A 19,243-nucleotide genomic window follows, 5' to 3' on the forward strand; every position below is an offset into this window, starting at 1 on the left:
CCAGGCCCCCAGCCCAAGGAACTGTCCTACTAGCATTTAGCATTTGGATGGGTGGGGTGGGGTGGGGGTCCGGACTCAACTCATCCAATCTAGATAAAGCCCCACAGGCATGCCCAGAGGCAAGTTTTCTAGGTGAATTTAGATCCCTATTCAAGAAGCAAGACCGGCATGCTGTAATAACAAGTTCACGAGAATAGTGAAGGTTTTTTAATACACTGGTGTAGAGACAGCAAGAACAGCTGGCATGGCGTCTTGGCAGGAAGTGGGGGTTTTTAAAGTCGCTGATTTTGAGAAGTTCTGGCCATTTCTTCCCCCATAGACTGGTATCCCAGGGTTACTGTTTTTGCTTTCTCCCAGCATTTCCTCCCAAATCCCAGTTCTACTGGTTCTGGAGGCAAAGCCTTATCTGATGAATGTCCTGGCGCTTGAGCGTGTCTTGCCCTTTCTGTTGGTGGACTCAGCCATGGCCACACAGCTGTCTGCCGCTTTTCAGTCCTCAGGGTTCTGAGACAAGCAGGCACCAGCGGCCACTAGAGAGAGGTCACTAGTGGCTCCTGCTCCTTTGTGACTGTGGTTGGGTCTGGGCTCACTTTGTGCTGAGGATGGACCCTAACCATTTTTTTCCTGTCAAAGTGACAGTCAGGTCAACGGTCACAGTTGCCACACACCAGTCTGCCTATATTTGGAAAAAAATCCCCCAGTGGGAAACATAAAGTATGCAAATAATTTGCACACTCAAGTCTAACAAGTCATTTCATTCCCTATTTCACTTCTGGCCTGCAACTGTTTTATCTGTTTTATAGAATGACATGTTTTCCATCGTTTCTCTGTGATTGTATGTGGGAGGGAACCTGAGAAAACTTGGGACAACCCAGCGCCTTGTCAGCATCACACGGATCACAGATGGCTGAGGTCTTCTTCAGGACTATGGCCTCTGTTTCTAATACATCATCCAAATATATGTGATGTCATAATACTTGGAAACCAGGAAGGGGATCTCCACATCAGCTCAAGCATCTGGAGCTAAAGCCATGGCTGAGGTCACTGCCTTTGATCCGGGTTTATATAGGTGAGTGATTTACTTAAAATGTAAGCAAAAATTCAACGAATCTCTAGAAAAGATTGAACAATTTTTCAACTTAGAATAAAATTAGAATAATCAGAAGGGTCCTTTATCTGTTTCCAGGTAAGTGACTTACACTAAATAAGCCTTTGATCTTGGGAAATGTATGTTTCAGGTACCTGGGCACAGCACCCTGCTGCCTGCCACGCAGTTATAAAATAAAACATTAGCAGTGTAGCTGAAGTTACACATAAGCCTTGGCTCCTCTCCTCAGCCCTCATAGCACACATATGTCATGGTTGAAATAAACCTCTTATCTTAACTCCGGTGTTTACTGCTTTCCACATCCTTAATTGTTTCCCCTGGAGTTGAGCACACTTTTGCTTTGCTTTATTTTTTGTTTGGAAAAATATGAACCTCTAAGGTTCCAAGTGAATTATAGAAGGTGACCTGGATTATAGTCAAGGGAAGACTTCCCAAGCCAGGGACATCTGAAATAAATCGTGATGGCCAACGCAGGTCACTTGTGTGGGGAGAGGTGTTGTTGTTAGTTGGAAGTGAATTGTTTGGTGATTTGATTCTGACGCCCCACGCAGATCAGCTTCCATGACTCCTCTATTACACAGCCCTTGGCCCTGCTTGTACACTGCTGTGGTTCGTACCTTCCAGTTAAAGTCTAGTTTGTCATTTCCTTCCTCAGTCAGCCTGACCTCAGTGAGTGAAGCAGTCACTTAAGGGACCCAAGAATGGGCAGGTGGGTGGGCACACATCCATCCTCCTTTACATCCAAACAAGTAACTTTGGCTCCTTGGGGTACCTCATAGAGTTCAGACCACAAAACAGCTGTGGGCCTCCATCCAAACTCTTCATACTCAATGCACATCACACTGATCAATGCCTTTCCTTTTCTCATAAAGGAAACATGTTCTCTTTATCCTCAGGAAACACTTGGTGCCCCCTCGCAACATGGTAATATGTGATGAGGCTCTAAGTGTGACCCCCACACCCAAGATACCGGCAGACAGGAAAGTTTTGCAGTTCAAGTAGAGGCCAGGGGATGAAGAGCTTGTTTAAAATAAAGCATAGCTAGGAATGGATTCAGAGAGTAAGTATAATTTGGCCATAAAGTCTAGATTGGGCCATAGCTAACAAACCACGAAGCTTTCATCAAAGTATGAGTCTCCAGCTGAGTATAAATGGAAACCAAGCCATATACTAAAGTAGAGTTTAGTTTCTGACATTATTTATTTGCTAAGCAGTTTCCAGGGGGTAGGCTCTTGTCTACCTTTTTGGAAGTTTCTGTAGCCCACCTGCTGTGGAAATTTGGAGTTTCTGTTTATAGACTGGGTATGGACATCTTTCTACCGAGCTTTGTTTTCAGACACTACTATCACATCCGTGCCCACATTCTCACTCCCGTATTCTCTCTCTCTCTCTCTCTCTCTCTCTCTCTCTCTCTCTTCCTCCCTCTCCTCCCCCCCCTCTCTCTCACACACACTCACACACACACACACACACACACACACACAGGTTCCTATTATTACACAAAACGTTGACAGCTGGGTTACTGGCTATACTATAGCCGCTCTTCCTTTTTCTGTTTATCTTTGTACCCTTCACTCCCACCCACCATGCACATTTCCTCTTGGTACACTCAGATATACATTGTTGTCTATCAATTTCATCCTAAAGAAAAATCTCCTCCAGACATCGGAGCTGCAGCAGTTGGGGCAGACTGTTCTGTGAGCAGGTCAATGGCTCTTGTTTTGGTATTTTCATCAATAACTGGGAGAAATCCCATTCCTGTTGGACTATCTGGAGCGCAGACCTTTTTGTGTTAGTCCTTTTCTTTTGGCAAAGCAGTCTCTATTAATTTCCTAAGGACAAATGCTTAAAATCCTGTATGTCTGAAAATACATTTTTATCCCTGTATTTGAGGGTGGCTACATGGAGAGTTTTAAGTTTCCATCTGTTACTTCTCGTATTGCTACCAAAAAGCCTCCGAAGTATTTCCAATCCTAAATTTTAGGGCCTTCTTTGTGTCTAGTATTTAGAAGTTTACACAATGATCATGCTTTTAAGAGTCAAAGACTTGCTGGGCATGGTGGTGTACACCTATAATCCCCGCATTTGGGGAGGTCAGAACAGCCAAGGCTACACAGAGTAACCTTGTCTCAGGAAAAAAAAAGTCAAAGACTTTATTTCAAGCTCTGGTTCTAGTCACATCAAAAGCTCTTGAACTTCCCAGTAAAACCTATTAACATTCCTTTGAGACAAGGATCTGATGACTCACTGGGATGTCTTGATGTCCTTTCAGAGACACTACAACAGACATCAAGGTCAATGTCTATTTCCTCATACCTTGATTTCATTGATTCGTATTCATAGCTAAGATTCTCTTTTCCAAACTGTAAAAGCATAAAGGGAAGAAAGCCCCTGACTGTGTGTGTCTGAGGTGAGGATGGGGTGGGGGAACCATAGTACCATTTGAAAGGAGGAAGAGGTTCTTTTATAAGTATTTTATAACTAATATTAAAATATTTTTCAAGATGGCAGAAACCAACTGACTTTGAATACTACTCTTATAACGCAGGACATTGAACACAGTATTTGAGTTTAAAAAAATTAAAGAATCCATTTCTTTCTAGTTAGTTTCTTGTGTGCTCTGTGTGTTTGTGGACTTAGGTCAAGTTAGAAAACCTAAGTTCTGGTCAATTCCAACAACTCCAGAGTTTCTAGTGTTTAACTGCCAACACTGAAAAGTTATCCACTGCCAGCAAAGCGGCTTTTTTCAAACAGATCTAAGTCCACCCAGAATCTATTCTACCACACACAGGAACACCCGACTTTTCCATTTAAATAATCCATCTGTAAAGGGTACTAAATTTAAACTTCAGGAGACTTAGAAATAAATTTAGTCAGTGAAGGAAATTTTGAATGCCTTCTGGAACCAGGAGAGCGAAATTACTCAAAGGGCGTGGGAACAGGTACACAAAGCCATGCTGTGGTCTGGGCTGGTAATGTGTGAGCTGAGTGTAGTATTCTTCACTGGCCTTTTGCCCTGATCCCCAAACATGCTCACACAACAATGTTTTCACTTCATTTATTCTTTTAAGACAAGTCACTTCATACATTTAGATATTGAAAAAATCACAGATCATAAATAAAATTAATGCATCTTAATAACAAAAGCAAACTCATGAGTTGTATAAAATGAAGCTACACATCTTCCAGGCAGCAGCAGCGCATTAACTTTGAAAACTTGCTGGCAAATAGGGAACATTTGAAAGCAACACTGTTCATCCTCACTAAGATTACATTTTATTATGCAAAACAAAACAAAACAAAACCACCCAACTTTTTTTCTGTTTGGTCCCTTTTCATCCCTTTGCAATTATCTTCTAAGCTCTGTGTTTCAGGCTTTACTGGTGGTTTCTTATTTAAAGGACTTTGCCTCTACTGTGTTACTACAGCCACAACCGGACTATTTTTCATTCTTATCCTTTTGACAAGCTCTATGTACTTATTAGGCATTCTTAAAGAAAAAACATTTGGTACAAATATTTTTTTTTTCCTGTGGCACCTTGAGTCCTGCATGGCACAAATGTGAACTGGCAACCCTTGTCCTTTAAGTAACCTACGGGTTACATTCAAATAAGACACTCTGTACCACAAGTCCTGGAGCCGAGCCTCACCATCTCTGGAGACATTCTCAAGCTATAACTTAAGCAAATCACCTACATCCACTATACTTAAATTCCTACACACAGGTTATTTCAAAACCAAAGTAAAAAGGCGTACCATGCAAAATGCTTACATTCATGGCCTTATACAATTCCTTTCTAGTAGTACTTTATTTTACTCATCCTTTTAGATTTAAAATGCCACGGGAAGGCTAGCAACCTCCCTTAAATCAAATGAATTAAGACATGAACATCCCATAATTCAGTATTAACATAATACTTTGTTTTCCAAATGAAATATTCACAGCACTGTAAACAAAACACTAGCTAATTTCTGAAGAAAACCCAAACCTTTCCCACAATCAAAGGCAGTCTTATACTCATGGAATTGATGTGCTGACACATTCCAGTGACACATCCGGGCAGGGATGCTGGTCAGTGACCTCTTACCCTAGCAGCAAAAAACCCTGGTTTGGTTCCTAGACTAGGAGAAACAAACTAGCTTGTTCCTTTAGGTTTACAATACTGCTTGCATATCTTACTCAAAAATCAATTTCTCTATATGAAGTTGGCTTAAAATAAATGAAAAGTTTGATGAATCTACCCTTTCAAAAACCTGGTGATGTAAAAACAAAATTTGAACACTGTACAACAAGTGATGATCACATTACAGAAGTAACATTCTTCATGTTAGGAAACAGACCATGCTCCTAACAGTGACTGGAATTAGGCTGTATCATAAGATACAGCAAATACTGACAGCAATAGCTTAGGAGAGCCGATGGCTAGCAACTCAGGGTTGTACCTCTACAGCCCTCAAGATTTCTAGAGGGCTATGTAAACTTTTATTCTCTAATTTTTAAAGTGCTGCAAATGATGTTTCGACACATGAAAAATGTAATTCTTAATAATGTAAAATTTAAGAAGGCCACCTGATTTGTAATATATAACGTATGCGTGTGCATCATTGTTGCTTAATTTCACATACATCCTACTGGAATTTTTCTACAAAGACAGAAAACTCAACTGGGGCACCTTGAAGGGGGAGGAAGCTAGACAGACAAGTTAGGCATAAGCAGTTAGGGCATAGATAGGTAGGGAAATAATGTTAATTTGGAATTTTGATTTTTCTGGGACTTGAAGTCAATAGAAACCTCAAATGGCATAATGGTATTAGTTTCCTAACAACAGGGTTAGACTGGCCAGTAACCACTTGACCATGACCATTCCTCATTCATGGAGAACAATTAAGAAAGAAATCAACCATGAATCACTAGCAAAAGATGTGGTAACAGTCGGATGTCTTCATATGGCTGTCACATCACAACATTCCCAGGGATGTTAATTTGGGTTAATGCTGTGACTAGGGAGGGTATCTTCATACAAACACACCAAATCTTTAATACAGAGAAGAGTGAAAGGAGAACGGGGGTGGGGGGGGGGTGGGGTGGGGTGGGTGGGGGGGGGTGGGGGGGGTGGGTGGGGGGGGGTGGGTGGGGGCAGGGGGGGGGAGCGAGGGCAAAAGCATACATTTTAGTCTACCACTAATATTCTACCACTGATGTAAATTGTGTCATTTTAATTGAAAAAGAAATTCTTATAGGACAGGCAAAAACAGACAAAGTTTCTTTTAGCTTTGCTGCAACGTAAGTTCACAGATTAAAAAAAAAAATTCTTAAAATGAGTTTCTCTTCACATTAATAATTTCAAGAGCTCAATAAATACAGGAAAAATATAAAACAAAACCTTAAATTCTATGGGGCTTAACATCTTATGTTTAGAATGAACAGAAATTAATAATTAAATAATTTGCATATAATGCTTCACCATTGAGTGTTCCACAACAAGAACACTACTCTAAAACCAGTTCTCACGTCAGCACTTTTGAAAGCCATTTGACTATCAAGTGTCTACCTGGCAACTGGGCAAACCAAGTGAATGAAAAATTAGAATAATAAATAATCTCCTAAATAAATACTATATAAGACGCACAAAACCCACTTAGAATGAAGGTTTGAATTTTAAGTTACCAGCACTCATTCTGTCTCTTTACATTTACTAAACTAATCCTCTGTAGATTACGTAGACGCAATTTTAAAGTGACAGGAATTTATTTTCAAAAAATAGAACATGCCTGACACATTGTAAGTCAGTCAATAAATACTTGTCGCATGAACAAACTTCTGGATCCAAAATTTTAGAAACATTGAATTTGGATGCTTAAGTGTTAAAGGAAGGCAAGCTTTATAAATATGATGCATAACCCAGTGTTACATTTTTAGTGTACAGTTTTAAATTAAATATTTTATAGAGGAAATAAAAGATCTTAAAAAAATCATCTGGACCAGATGACAGATACAAAGTGACTTTTGTGACAGTCATTTATATGTCATGAATGGCAAATGCTCAGTGTCCCAAGCTCACTGGTGCTATCTTTAAGGCTTGGTTAAAAAAAAAAAAAGGAAAGAAAATTAAATATTTTCAATTTATGTGACTCTAATAACTGCTATTGCCTGACTGGCTATGTGCACAAAGGGTACTCAAGAAAAGTCATCTGGCTAGGTATGGTGCCCCTTGCTTGTGAACACAACCTGAGAAAGCAGAGGCAGAAGGATTACTTTAGGTTTGAGGGGCCTGGTCTCAATAGCAAATTCCAGGCCAGCCAGAAACATATAGGGAGACCTAGTCTCAAATCAAGAAAGTATGTCATGTGACTGACGTATACTTTGTGAATTGTTCAAAACTGTTCCTAAAAAGGAACTTTCTAAACTGTTCATTTTAACCTTCCTTAATTTTACATGGTTACCATTACCAAGGAAAAGGCTAAAGGTTGACCTTCATTTTAAAACATTTGCTAAGAAGATACATGGGAAAGGATGTAAGTGCTTTAAAATGCACCAGTGGTTGGCTGAGATACTTAAAAAAAATGAGACTGAGATAAGAAAACTTCACAACAGCATGCCTCTTCACACTGTATGTAAGAATACACAACAAATGGTAACTTAGCATCCCTGATCTTTACAAGAATTAAGAGGTAGAAAACTTTACCTGGAAGATCCTATAGTGAAGCTAAGTTTTGAGAGGGTGTGCCTTGAGGATCACTCCTTCAAGCCAATGGCTACATATCTGATACTAGGTAGCAGGATTCTGCCAGAGCTGTGTAAGGCAAGGATTTTTGAAACTTTTTATATTTTGGAAGTGAAACAAACCCATTCACTACTTAAAAACTGAAAGTCAAAGATCACATAGGTCAACAAAGAACTAACTTGCAGAAATGTGGAATACCTGAAAGATCAGGGTGGAGCTACGATCGCGCGGGTATCTATGGTTAGGAAACCAATGAGAGCACAGCACTGACACCTTAGAGGAAGACTTGTAAGAAGTGCTTTGAGCAGAACAGCCAAGAAAGTAAAATCCATCTGGAAAAAATGTGTATGTCAAAAAGCAAAAGAATCAAACTCAAATTTCAAGATACTCCTTGAATTTTAAAGTAAATTAGCGATTATAAAGGCATATACCCTGCTTAAATTTAAAAGAAATTATCGAATGTGACAAACACCAACGCATGAATTATATTAAAACAGGAGGCCAACAGTCTTTGAAAGCTTCAGTGAGCTGTTTCAGGCACCTTTCCCCCTTATACATTCTACTTTTATACACCAGAAATCTCAAACAGGATCATATTAATTCCTGTTATAGATAACATTCTCAAGGGATAGTCTCATCCCTGTTAGAATTGCTTTTTATGCACTTATTAGTAGTTAGATACACTTATAAAGTCTACCAAATTGCAATATAAAAAGTTTTGACAATTCTGAGTATCTTCATTGGATGAATCAATTCAGAATTTAGAAATGACTAACTCATTTGAAGTTATTAAAAGGAATCAACTACTGGAGACACTGTGGTGTATGTCCAGTGGCCCTCCACGAGGCTTTCCACATTACCTAAAATATGACGTTTTCTTCTCTATGTGAAAGCCACTGGATGCTGATTTATAATACAATCCAGTCTTCAGGTTAGCATCAGAAGTGGCCAGAGCCACCTGTTCTGACACCCCAGTAGAAAGAGGGCCACTAGTGTAGACACACATCTGTAAACTTGCACACTAATTTTAATCTTAACAAGGAATTTCAGTGTCAGTCATACTGGCTTAAGTTAGAAGAATGGTCCAAGCATTGTGTTCTTCCATTCTGTAGGGTTACGGATAGCTTATTGGGAAACCCAGAGCCTTCTGGATCTGTGAGGTAGTAGGCTCCAACTCTTACCACGGACAGATCACACCTCTCCAAAGTTGGTGTGGCCTGTCTCCTTGGCGTGGTCCCTTGCTTCTGCTTGTCCAGTTAACCCCTTCTGGCACACCATGCATCGCAGGGTGAAGCGGTTTACGTCAGTAAACTGTCTCTTCCTTCTAGCTTCGTCAGCTAATTCCAGTGCTTGTACAAGAACGATATCATCATTTGAGGAGAAAATGGTCAGGGGAGGGGTATCTGGATCAGGGAAGTTACGCTGAAGTGGGTCGTAGTGGATGCCATCGTAGATAAGCAGAACCCTTTTGGTATAGCCTGCATCCTCCCCAAAACGATCGATTCGGACAGTCTGTGTATCTACCACGCATATTTCACATTGATAAAACTTAGACAGGATCGATATCTCAATGGCTCCCCCCCAAGTATCATCCCTTTTGATCCACTCACAATACTCTTCGTTTGTTTTTCCCAGGATTGCCTCACTATAGACGTCTGGATCGCTTGCTACAATCTGTGCTATGAGGCGTCTCATCTCAGGGGCACAAGCAGGGTTCAAGACGCCTCCTTCCACAACATAGTACACACTGGTAAAGAGGCAAGAGTTGTCTGCTGGGACCGAGGTTCTGGTAAGCACGGGCAACGATTCCCTGACATAACTAGGAGCACCATGTTTTGAAAACGCAGGTGAAGCTTTGGGTCTAGTTTGGTCTTCCTCAGCAATCAGCATGTCACCTGTTAAAAACAAAACAAATCCAGAACTCCAGGGAAATTAGACATTGGAGGTTTATTAGATAACTTGGCAAATTATAAACCAAACGGAGTTAAGGCGTAAAGTGTATTACCAAGGAGAACGCAACTTTGTAAACAAGGGCCCAGGAACACTGAAGTCTGTTTGTTTCTAGTGCACTGTGTCTTCAGAAAGAGGAAAACAGATCAGAACGCTCCAAGTTGAATCTCCACTTAGTGACAAAACCTGGGGGTACTGAAAACTCCTTAAATGTTCATTTAAAAATGGGGATCGTGGGGTGGGGAGAAAAAAAATGGGGATCGTTCTGATATTGACCACAGACTATGTAGGTCACCAAGGTGTACTGCACTTCACATGACTAAAGCAACTGATGTTTCGATGGGCCTTGACACAAAATGTAAGGCTTTCAATGATCAACACTGATGTTCAAGTTGTAATACCGGGGACAAATAACTGCTGGTAATTGGTTAACTCTACATATGTCCCAGTTAAGTGTACAGGAAACAAACTAAAAATTAACAAAAGGGGAAATAATTAAAGACAAAAATCGGTATCTCAACTGCTGGATCAGAATAGGGTAAAAAAAAAAAAACCACTGTGACAGGAGAAATGGTCCCGCTGCCCTTTGGGAAAATAGAGAAAATGAATGAGATGGTTCTCAAGGCTGACCTGGAAGCAGGCTTGGGGAAGCGGTAACTTCAAGACTCAGGGCTTTTCTCTAAACCAGCTTAAAAGAATGGCTACTCCTAAAACAATGGCCCACCTGCACCTTGCCCTATTGGCTTCACTCTTCTCTCCTAAACGTCCTCCAGCCCCCCTAGCCGGTGCCCGTACCTGACTGGATGGGCAGGTCCCCAAGAGTGATGTCCGGGTCTCTGAGATCCAGGCACTCGGGTGGGTAGCCGACGAGGATTCGCTGACAGCCCGGAGCGATGCCAGTGATAGCGGCTATTTGGCCCTGCAGTTCCCATAAGCGGGTCCGGCTGGACAGACCCTGCAAAACGTGGGTGCCACCCTTGGCCTTGCAGCGGAGCCGCCACATAGCGTCGGCCGGCCGGCCTCCTGCGGAGCCAGCTTTGGTCCCTGCCGCAGCCTGGGAGACGCTGCCAGAGTAACCAGCGGGGGGTACCCCAAAATGGCCGCCTTTCGCCCCGCCAAACATCGCGAGAGGTATCCGGTGAGGCGCTTCTCGCGACACCTCGATAAGGACCAGGCTTCGGTCCTTCCAAAAGCGCGGGCTCTTAAAGTGGTAAGGGAGGCTGGGGTCGAAGGCTGGAGGTTGGCCAGGCTTTCCCGAGCGCTGCAGTGAGGCGCCCTTCTTGTCCGCAGCATTTATGTTCCAGGGAGGAGGAGGAGGAGGGCGGGGAAGGAGTCCCCGAGTCTAGCCTAGCAGAATGTCACCTTGCAGGGAGGTCGGAAATGATGAAAGCAGCCTACACACACGAGGAAAAGCAGACTCATAGTCGAGAAGGTAAACAAATGCCACGAAAGGTCGAAGTACCTGCTAAACAGTCAGAGAAGGCTGACGGGGTTCGCGGCTGCAAGGAACTGACTCATTGAGGCTAAGTGGACTGGACTCCTATGAGACGAACTTGAAAGCGTCCATCTGCCACCTCAGAAAGACTGTGAGGTCAGCGGCTGTGCCTTGGGCGACTGCCTCGCTCAGGTGGTGGCAGTGCCAAAGAGGACTAACTATTGTCATCCGGATTCCTAGTATCTAAGTAGGAAGACACTTCATTCCCTCATGGGGTATATAACCAGTATTCCTTGTGGCTGAGAGGCAGAAGACAGAGGGGAAAGAAGAGACATAAGCAGACAACGCTAGGCGACTTCCAGTTTTGTATGCAGAGGGCCAGAGACTGCCTTGAACATAATAATCATAATAAAGAATGCAGTAAACGCCGAATAATGACAGAGTCTACAGCATGCCACAACACGCTGGGGGCTGTAAAGCGCATACCTGGATTGTGGGAAGGTTGAGCTGACTCCCAGGTAAAGAAAGAATGAGTAAAAGCAGTTCTAGTTTTTTTTTCCCCCCATCATTTAGCTAAAAGCAGCAAGTCCCCTCCCAACAGTCGACTGTCTACAGACTCACACACCAACGGTGTGCTGGGGGTAATTCTGGAAAGTAGTTCTGGAATATGTAAACCCAACGGCATCAGCCTCTACCTGGGAATCAATTACAGCAAATCTTTTCCTCTCCACCCCTAAACCAGGAACGGGGTACGGTTTCCTCCTCGGGTTTTCAAGATGACCACAGATAATATAGCCTGGGTCCAGGGTTGTAGGAAGAAATAAAGGAACGTGGTTTGGAGTCCCCTGGAGAAGGTGAATGGGTCCAGGATGGGTCCAGGGAAGCTCTCGGATCCGAGCATAGGTGGCTTAGGTTCCAGGATCTAACCGTAAAGTGTAGTTAGTTCTTGCACTCTGGTAGCCAGCAAGGTTATCTTTAAAAGCCAACGCCTACCTCCTTGAGACTTTGGGACCAACCAAGTCAAGCTGGAGATTCAGGAGTGAAGGCGTTAATCTTCCTTTTCACCAGCCACTCCCATTCCTACGTCTCGCGAGAATAAGAAAAAAAAAAAAAGTAAGGCTTTTCATGAACCCCGCCTCCAGCGCGATTTGTTCCCAAGCAACAATGCCACCAAGCTCCAGCGGGTCTGCTGTTTTGGGAGCTCACAGGTCCTCCCCGAGGCAAGTCAGCCTCCCCAGGAGCCCACCCCCATGCCCTGCAGGACCTTCATTGGTCCACCGTGCCTCCAGGTGAAGGTTGACGCGCCGGTGGGCGGAGTCAAACGGGCCACGTGACTTGCCCCAACCCGGGGAGCCGGGACTTCTTCAGTCAGTCTGGCAGCTTCGGTTCGTGGCGCTCCGGTGGCGACACCGGGTCCACAGCAGGGAGGACGAATAGGACAGGTCATAGGGTGAGCGATTGCTGAGCCGTCTCGAAGCGTCTGGACGGGGGACTGGGGTGCTGCGTGGGCGCGGTTAAGGTGCCGAGCGGTGGTGCTTCGTCCATTCGGGAAGTGTAGCACCCTTGGCACTCCGGGGCGTGCAGATCTTCAAGGACTCTGAGCCGCAGCTGGTGTCTGAGGACTGAAGGATTTGTTCTGTCAGGCGAGGAGCAGTGCAAGTTTTTTTTTTAAATAGAACCTTTTGTCTTTGATATCTGGGTGTGAGAAGTGAGCCCCGGTCCCTCCCAGCTTAGTTGATACTAGGACCCAAGGCTTATTTTTCAGGTAACATTGAGTAAGTCATTTACTTCCGCTGAGCCCCAGGGGATGGATAGGAGAGGGAGGAGGAGAACAAGCTAAGTAAGGATGTCCCAGCCCGGTTACAGTTCGTCCTTCAGAGAACCTGCTTCTGCCCCTGTCCCTTTCACCAATTCCCAGTCTCATATTTTTTTTCTCTTTAAGACTGAGTTTTACCTTTGTATTGAAATTGCTTTCCTGACGGTACACTTGCTCTGTTCCCACCTCCATCTCTCTTCTGACTGCCACCACTTTTCTGACCGTAGTCTTAAAACTAGAATCAAAAACAACAAAAACGAAACAAAACAAAAAACCCTAGAATGGGACGGTAGGACACTTGAACAAGCCCACTTTGGTCTGTTATCTTGGTCAGTTCTGGAAAATAAGATGAAGATAAAGTTTGCTTTATTGAGCTTATTGGAGGGCTTGCTGAATTTGAGACACATGCCTGCAAGCCAGGTCACCAAATACCTGCAAAGCTGGAGTGCAGCTCTGTAGGCGGGGAGCCTACAGAGAGAGGGGATGTGACTTAGCCAAGAGCAAGTGTCTGTGAAATGGGGGGAAGAGGCTGAAGCTGAGTTTGGGTAGGGGTTCAGATCCTCTGGATTGTTTTTAGGGACATCTTCCTTCCCTTCCTGGTGTTTTAGTCTCTCTCTTTTCCCAGGTGCCTCCTGAAGAACTACCATGTCTGGCAATAATGAATCTTCCACAGAGCCCAGAAGCGGCAGCGGTGGCAGCAGCTCTAAACCCCACACGTCGAACCCTCGCAAGGCAGGAAAGAACTGCTGTGAGTTCTGGTCAAGAGTGAATACTGCTTCCTCCAGGGATGCTTGCCCTGGGAATGTGTTTGTATCCTAGACTCTTTGCTTCAGTGAGTACTCATTCTTGGGCATGGCAACTTAACGTGCCTGGGTCTTACTACAGAGCCCCAGGGCTTGCTGGGTACTTGCTAGGTAACCCAGACTGCCTGCCACCTGTCTCACACAATTCTCCTGTTTTAACCTCCCCGGGACAGATGTGTGCCACTGTGCCTGACATGACATAGGAGTTAAAACACAGTCTACCAGAGGCAGCAGCTGCCTGTCTCAAACAAGTAGGCTTAGGGAAATGTGTCTCTGGGGGCTTGACTGCTGCTGTGTGGCCCGGAGTTTCTTACTGCGTTCTTTGAGGATATGGGAGCACTTCCCTGACGGTGGGAACTGGAGCATCCTAGGGTGACAGAGTGCCAAGGTACAGGGTTACCTGGGGGCTGTCACTCTCTCAGTTTCCCTTTATCTCTTGGACTACATCCTAGAAAGGTGACATTAATTGCGTATAGAAGCCATACATGAAGGCAGAAGCAAGGTATGGTGGGTACACACCCATAATCCAAGCCTCGGTGAGCTAGAGGGAGGAGGATGAGGAGGAGTTCAAGGCTGTGCTCAGCTGCATATCCTCAGTTCAGAGTAAGCCTGGGCTATTTGAGACCTTGTCTCAAAAACAAAAACAACCCCCCCCCCAAAAAAACAGAAGTTGCAGGTGACAGCCAGGCCTTGTCCTGTTCCTCCAGTCCCTGAGGGGAGTGAGCTCTGACATGTGACTCACAGTGTCTTGGGCAACTTAAGTTCTTACAGGGTTAGCCTTGTGTTTGGCAGTTTTGTTCACACAAGCATTTTAATGTACGGAGACAGCAGAAACGGTGGCAAGAGAATGAAGCATCATTCCTGTCCCCTTAACTTTATATTCCTAAGCAAGGCTGTAGAGGTACCTCAAAGTCTGGGCCATTGGTCCTCGGATGTTTCTGGAAGCCTCGGAGTGTTTTAGCACTCTTCTTTAAGGTCTTCCTTGTGGAATTCACCTCTTTTGGCACCCTTCCAGTCAGTTCTCACTTTAGCAAGAAGTGCTTCTGCCTAGCAGTGTGTGGAAGGAGGTAGTTAGCCGGAGGCCGGGCACTGCCCCGTGTGCAGAGGCTCCCTCACGGGGTCAAGCTCCTGTTGCTTTCACACTCTTATCTGGCATCCAGGAGGCATATGCTGCATAAATGCACTCATAATGGTGAGCTTGGCACACATCTATGCTTAGGCTTTCCTTTCCTTGTCAGGCCTGGAAGCTGGTCCCCAGGGTGAACTGTCTTGTGAGCAAACCGTGCAGCATGGTGCTTAATTATAGTCCCTTCAGTCAGACTACCTGGGTGTGGACAGTGGCTTCGCTGTTTTCTAGCTATGCACCCGTGAGCAATTTGCTTAACCTCTGTCTTCCTCAGTTTACTCTCTAAAGAGGCGAGCCTCCCCTCTCTGTGCCCTTCTCCCCCCTTCCCTCCTTCCCTCCTCCTTTCCTGTGATGGTGTCCCACTCCGTAGCCCAGATCTGCATTAAACTTGTGGTTTTCTTGCCTTGGATCCAGCGTGCTTAGATTACAGTTGTACACCGCCGCTCTGAACTTAGTCTGCTCCGCTGTAAGGTGGAGACTCACTAGACTTCACAACGGAGTAAATCATTCTCCCAGGGAAGATACGAGGATAAGTACACACAGACAAGTTCTCAGATGACTGTTGGGCATCGCTTCTGTGCGGCATTTTTCATAAGTGACTGCTTTTTATATTTACTTTGGAAACATTCCGTATAAGTAGAATTACATTCTGCTGCCAGCGCCTAACTTAAGAGCACTGTAAAGAATTATTTTTTTCAGTACAGACTGTTTGACAGATGTTCTGATCCAGCGTGCCTCTCTTAAAGGGAATGTGCTCCTGGTACTAAGATATGTCGTCCAGAAGACCTCAGAGAGGGACGGGAGTGGACTGTAGAAAGAGCTAGTTCATGTGGTCAGTCCGTCTATCTCTGCCTTGCTCTCAGCTAGCCGCCCCTGCCTGCCCTCCACAGCCCTTTACAGCTCCTCTGCCTCCAGGGCTTTTGATAACAGCGTTATCCTCGATCTCTTTATGTCCCCTGCTTCAGGCTCTCGGGGTTTTGTTTTGTTTTGTTGTTTTTTTCTTTTTGTCTAATTTCTACTCTTTTAAAACTGCTTTTTCTACCCAACTGAAGGGCTCCTGAGTTGTCTTTTATGTCCCCAGCCTTTCTTACCTCATGGCTGGACCGAGATTGTGAGATCCTTAGGAGAGTACTAGTTTATTTTCCCTCTGCTGCGTGCAGAGACCTGGCAGTTTGGTTCTTGTAGATGTCTACTTCTGGTCCAGCCTGCTAATGAGAGTAGACGCAGAGGCACCTAGTCTGTTTCGCTGCCGTGTCCTTTTTAAAGACTCTCACTGTAGGTCAGGTATTTTTTTTTTTTAAGTTGCTAACCCAGGCTCACCTGCTTTGCATTGTGTGGGGAAGGTATCTTGTCATAGCCTCCCTGGCTTGCCTGGGGCTGCTTTATTTATAGCTCAGCTGCTGTCGCCTTGCTGCTCATTATACCTGCTTGCTAAGTCTGGGTCTGGGGAGTGACTGGGCTTCATTTCAGGTGAAAAGATGACTATAGGGAGCCAAAAACCTTGAAAGGAGCCTTTCTGGGACTTGAGCTGTTCCAGGGCCGGGGTTGTAGAAGTGCTGGCTCGGGTACTTTTAAGGTGCCCAGGTGACTGGCTTCAGGGGTGTCTGAGAGCAGGAAGGAAGGGTTCTATATGCTTTCCTTATTAAGCGCTTTTTTTTTCTTTATTGCCTTTTGTTTTATTTATTTTTAAAATATTTTGAGTAGAACTGGAGAAGACAAATGTATTTTCCCCTAAATATAAAAGCAGTCCATGTTTAGAAAAACTAATAATGTAAGAAGAAAACATGGAAAGTAAATCCCCTCAGTCTCTCCTGTCTCTGCTAGATTCCATTCTTTCATGTGTTTAATTCTGGTGTATCCCATTAACAAACATAGGTACACACGTGATACACATACTCTGTTCTGTAGCCATTTGCTTTTTAAGAATTTACTCTATTTTGACTCTTTATTATATATATATATATATTGATAAAGCCAGATTTACCTTGGTATACTGTGTGACTCTCAACCAATAGTTGTAACTTCACTGTCATAAAGAACGTCTCAGTGAACACATTTATTCTTTATATGCTCCTATCTCTGGCTTCTCTTATTGAAAGGAAAAGGAACATGATAGAGCCATTCTATAAATGTGGTCTTTGACTGTTCGGTGCCTGAAGATAGTTATTTGGTGGAGCTCGGGTATCTGACTGGAGCTGCTCTGCTTAATAAAGCCATACGTTTCCCAGTGAGTGGGACTAGTTCTAGGAGCTTCTACTTCACGCTTACCAGTCAAACCGCAGAAGACAATCTTTGCCACTTTTAATGAACAAAATTTAGACAACATTAATGATATATTCATTATGAGTTATATAATTCAAAATACTGAGCCTATTCAGTGTGGATAATGGAAAAAGTCCTTGGCCAGGAGAGCACCATTACTCTTTGCTGTCCTCCCAGATAAGCATGGAGAACCTTCTGTCAGGTGTTAATGTGACGGCCAAGGACCAGTAGATAAGGCTGAATAGGCAGTCATGAGATCAGTAGTGTAGTCAAGAACCTGACCTTGACTTTATTTTGTGGTCCTGTGGGCCAAGCTCTTACTTTCTCTGGGATTTAGTTTTGCGTTTATATGAAAGAAACTGTCAAGCTCTCATTGTGTCTAAGCATGCTTATAAAGAGAAAATGAGTCGAAGCTGGATAAAGCAAGTTTAACTTTGCATAAAGAAGACGAAAGAGTTTCAGGGTTGAGACAGTTTTCCATTGCTAAAGAGATGCTTGTCACTCTGTCCTAGGTCAGTGTGAACTGTTTTCCAATCAAACTTAGGTGGTGCTTTTGCTCTTTTAACATATAGGAAACACTCTTCCTAGTTTTACCAGTGTGGCAGTTTAAGAGAGGAGGAGTTATTTAGTTTTCTTTTCTTTTCTTTTTTTTTTCCCCAGAAAATGAAAAGCTTTGGCTATAGCAGGTGTGTGTGTGTGTGTGTGTGTGTGTGTGTGTGTGTGTGTGTGTGTCTCACGCGAGCACTCTGAAGAGTAGGAATATGGAGTCCCTGTGCACAACCCTGTGTTTTCTTTTGTTCTTAGCTTTCTGTGGCCAGTGATGAGCACAGAGCACACACTCCCTGCTTTCTCTAAGAGCAGCTCCTAAGCAGGCTTCCTTTCTAAACTTCCGGGAGGGAAACAGCACCTTTGGTGGAAGTGCCTAATGAGCTGGAACATGTGGACAGAGAGGCTCCTAAGTGCGGCTAACGAGCTAAATCATCACTCATCCTGAGCAGTGAGCATTGGGCTGGAGGAGGACGTAAGGCCTCGGGGTTCACTGCTCCAGCCTGATACCAGGCAGGGCTGCTTGCCTGCTCGGGGTCAGTGCTAAGGGCCTGATGCCACAGAGGCTGTGTGGTGTTGTTGACTCATCTCTGAGCTCCTTGTTTGGAGAGAGAGGAAAGCCGCTTATGCTGCTCCATGCCTGTCTTGAGGGAGCTCCTGTCCAGAGTCAGCAATTTCCCCTATGTAACAGGGGTTGGACTCTTGGTATGCAGTCTCTTAGTTCTTTTTGAAGGAAATAATTCAACCAAGAAACATTTAGTAGAGTGCACAAACAAGTTTATTTAGCAAAGTGAAACCAACACCCTCAAGAGACCGAAGTGTGCTTCTTCAAAGCTAGGAGCAGGCTGGTAGATTATGAGCTATAAGCTTTAAAGAAGTTTTTAATCAGTTTCTTTTAGGTGGGACCCTTTCTCCTCCCAAATTGTGGTGGGCCACATCTCCCTTTTAGGATATTTCTTCCCATGATCCCTGCAAAGAAGAAGGTATCTCAGCAGCAGCACAAGACATTATAATGATTTCCTGTGTTTTAAGGCTGCAGATCCTTAGTAGTGCGCAAGAGCCCTGGTGCCTTAGTTTCTGGCATAGTGAGAGCAGCCTCACTGCAGCTGCAGAGATGCTTAACCTCAGAGTGGCATCTTCACCATGAGGTGACACATGTTTTTAGGGTCCCTTTTGGAAAAGGATGCTGGTCAAAATGTTTTTTTTTTCTTCTTTTTCTTTCTTCCTTTTCTTGTCTCTGTGTAGTCTTTCTCCATGGAGAGAGCCTGCAGCCTGAGTTCTCCCTGATAGCCTCAGCTTTGATCTTGGCTTCAAGAAAGGGGTTGGTCAGGCACAAATGCAGGTCTTTTTCCACCTCTGCTCTGTGGCAGCATGGGCAGGAAGGACCCAGTTCTGTGAGGCCTCTTGTTGTGGAGAACAATTGTCTGGGAAGTATGGGTTGGATTCTAGGCCTCCGCTGGACCTAATTTGTG

The 19,243-nt window shown here is 44.2% G+C and overlaps 2 protein-coding genes across 9 annotated transcripts in view; one reads left to right on the plus strand and one right to left on the minus strand.

Moving 5' to 3' along the window:
• Positions 1-6,259: 6,259 nt before the first annotated feature.
• YOD1 (YOD1 deubiquitinase) lies at positions 6,260-11,578 on the minus strand. The gene is made up of 2 exons (XM_084778682.1): positions 10,579-11,578; positions 6,260-9,728 (listed from the first exon to the last, which is right to left on the minus strand). The coding sequence occupies exons 1-2, from the start codon at positions 10,904-10,906 to the stop codon at positions 9,025-9,027; spliced, it is 1,032 nt and encodes a 343-aa protein (XP_084634808.1). The 5' UTR covers positions 10,907-11,578; the 3' UTR covers positions 6,260-9,024.
• Positions 9,487-19,243, plus strand: part of PFKFB2 (6-phosphofructo-2-kinase/fructose-2,6-biphosphatase 2) — a 40,015-nt gene continuing 30,258 nt past the window's right edge. For 4 of the 8 annotated variants that reach the window (XR_014778512.1, XM_084778565.1, XM_084778564.1 and 1 more), the window contains exons 1-2: positions 9,487-9,622; positions 13,660-13,782. Coding sequence is in view for 6 of the 8 variants with exons in the window: in XM_084778565.1 (XP_084634691.1) it covers positions 13,680-13,782 (103 nt within the window). In the remaining 2 variants the exon portion in view is untranslated. The other 4 variants (XM_084778561.1, XM_084778560.1, XM_084778562.1 and 1 more) reach the window with 4 other exon arrangements.

Source organism: Acomys minous (assembly GCF_964271855.1).
Source record: "Acomys minous genome assembly, chromosome: 1".
Taxonomy (NCBI): domain Eukaryota; kingdom Metazoa; phylum Chordata; class Mammalia; order Rodentia; family Muridae; genus Acomys; species Acomys minous.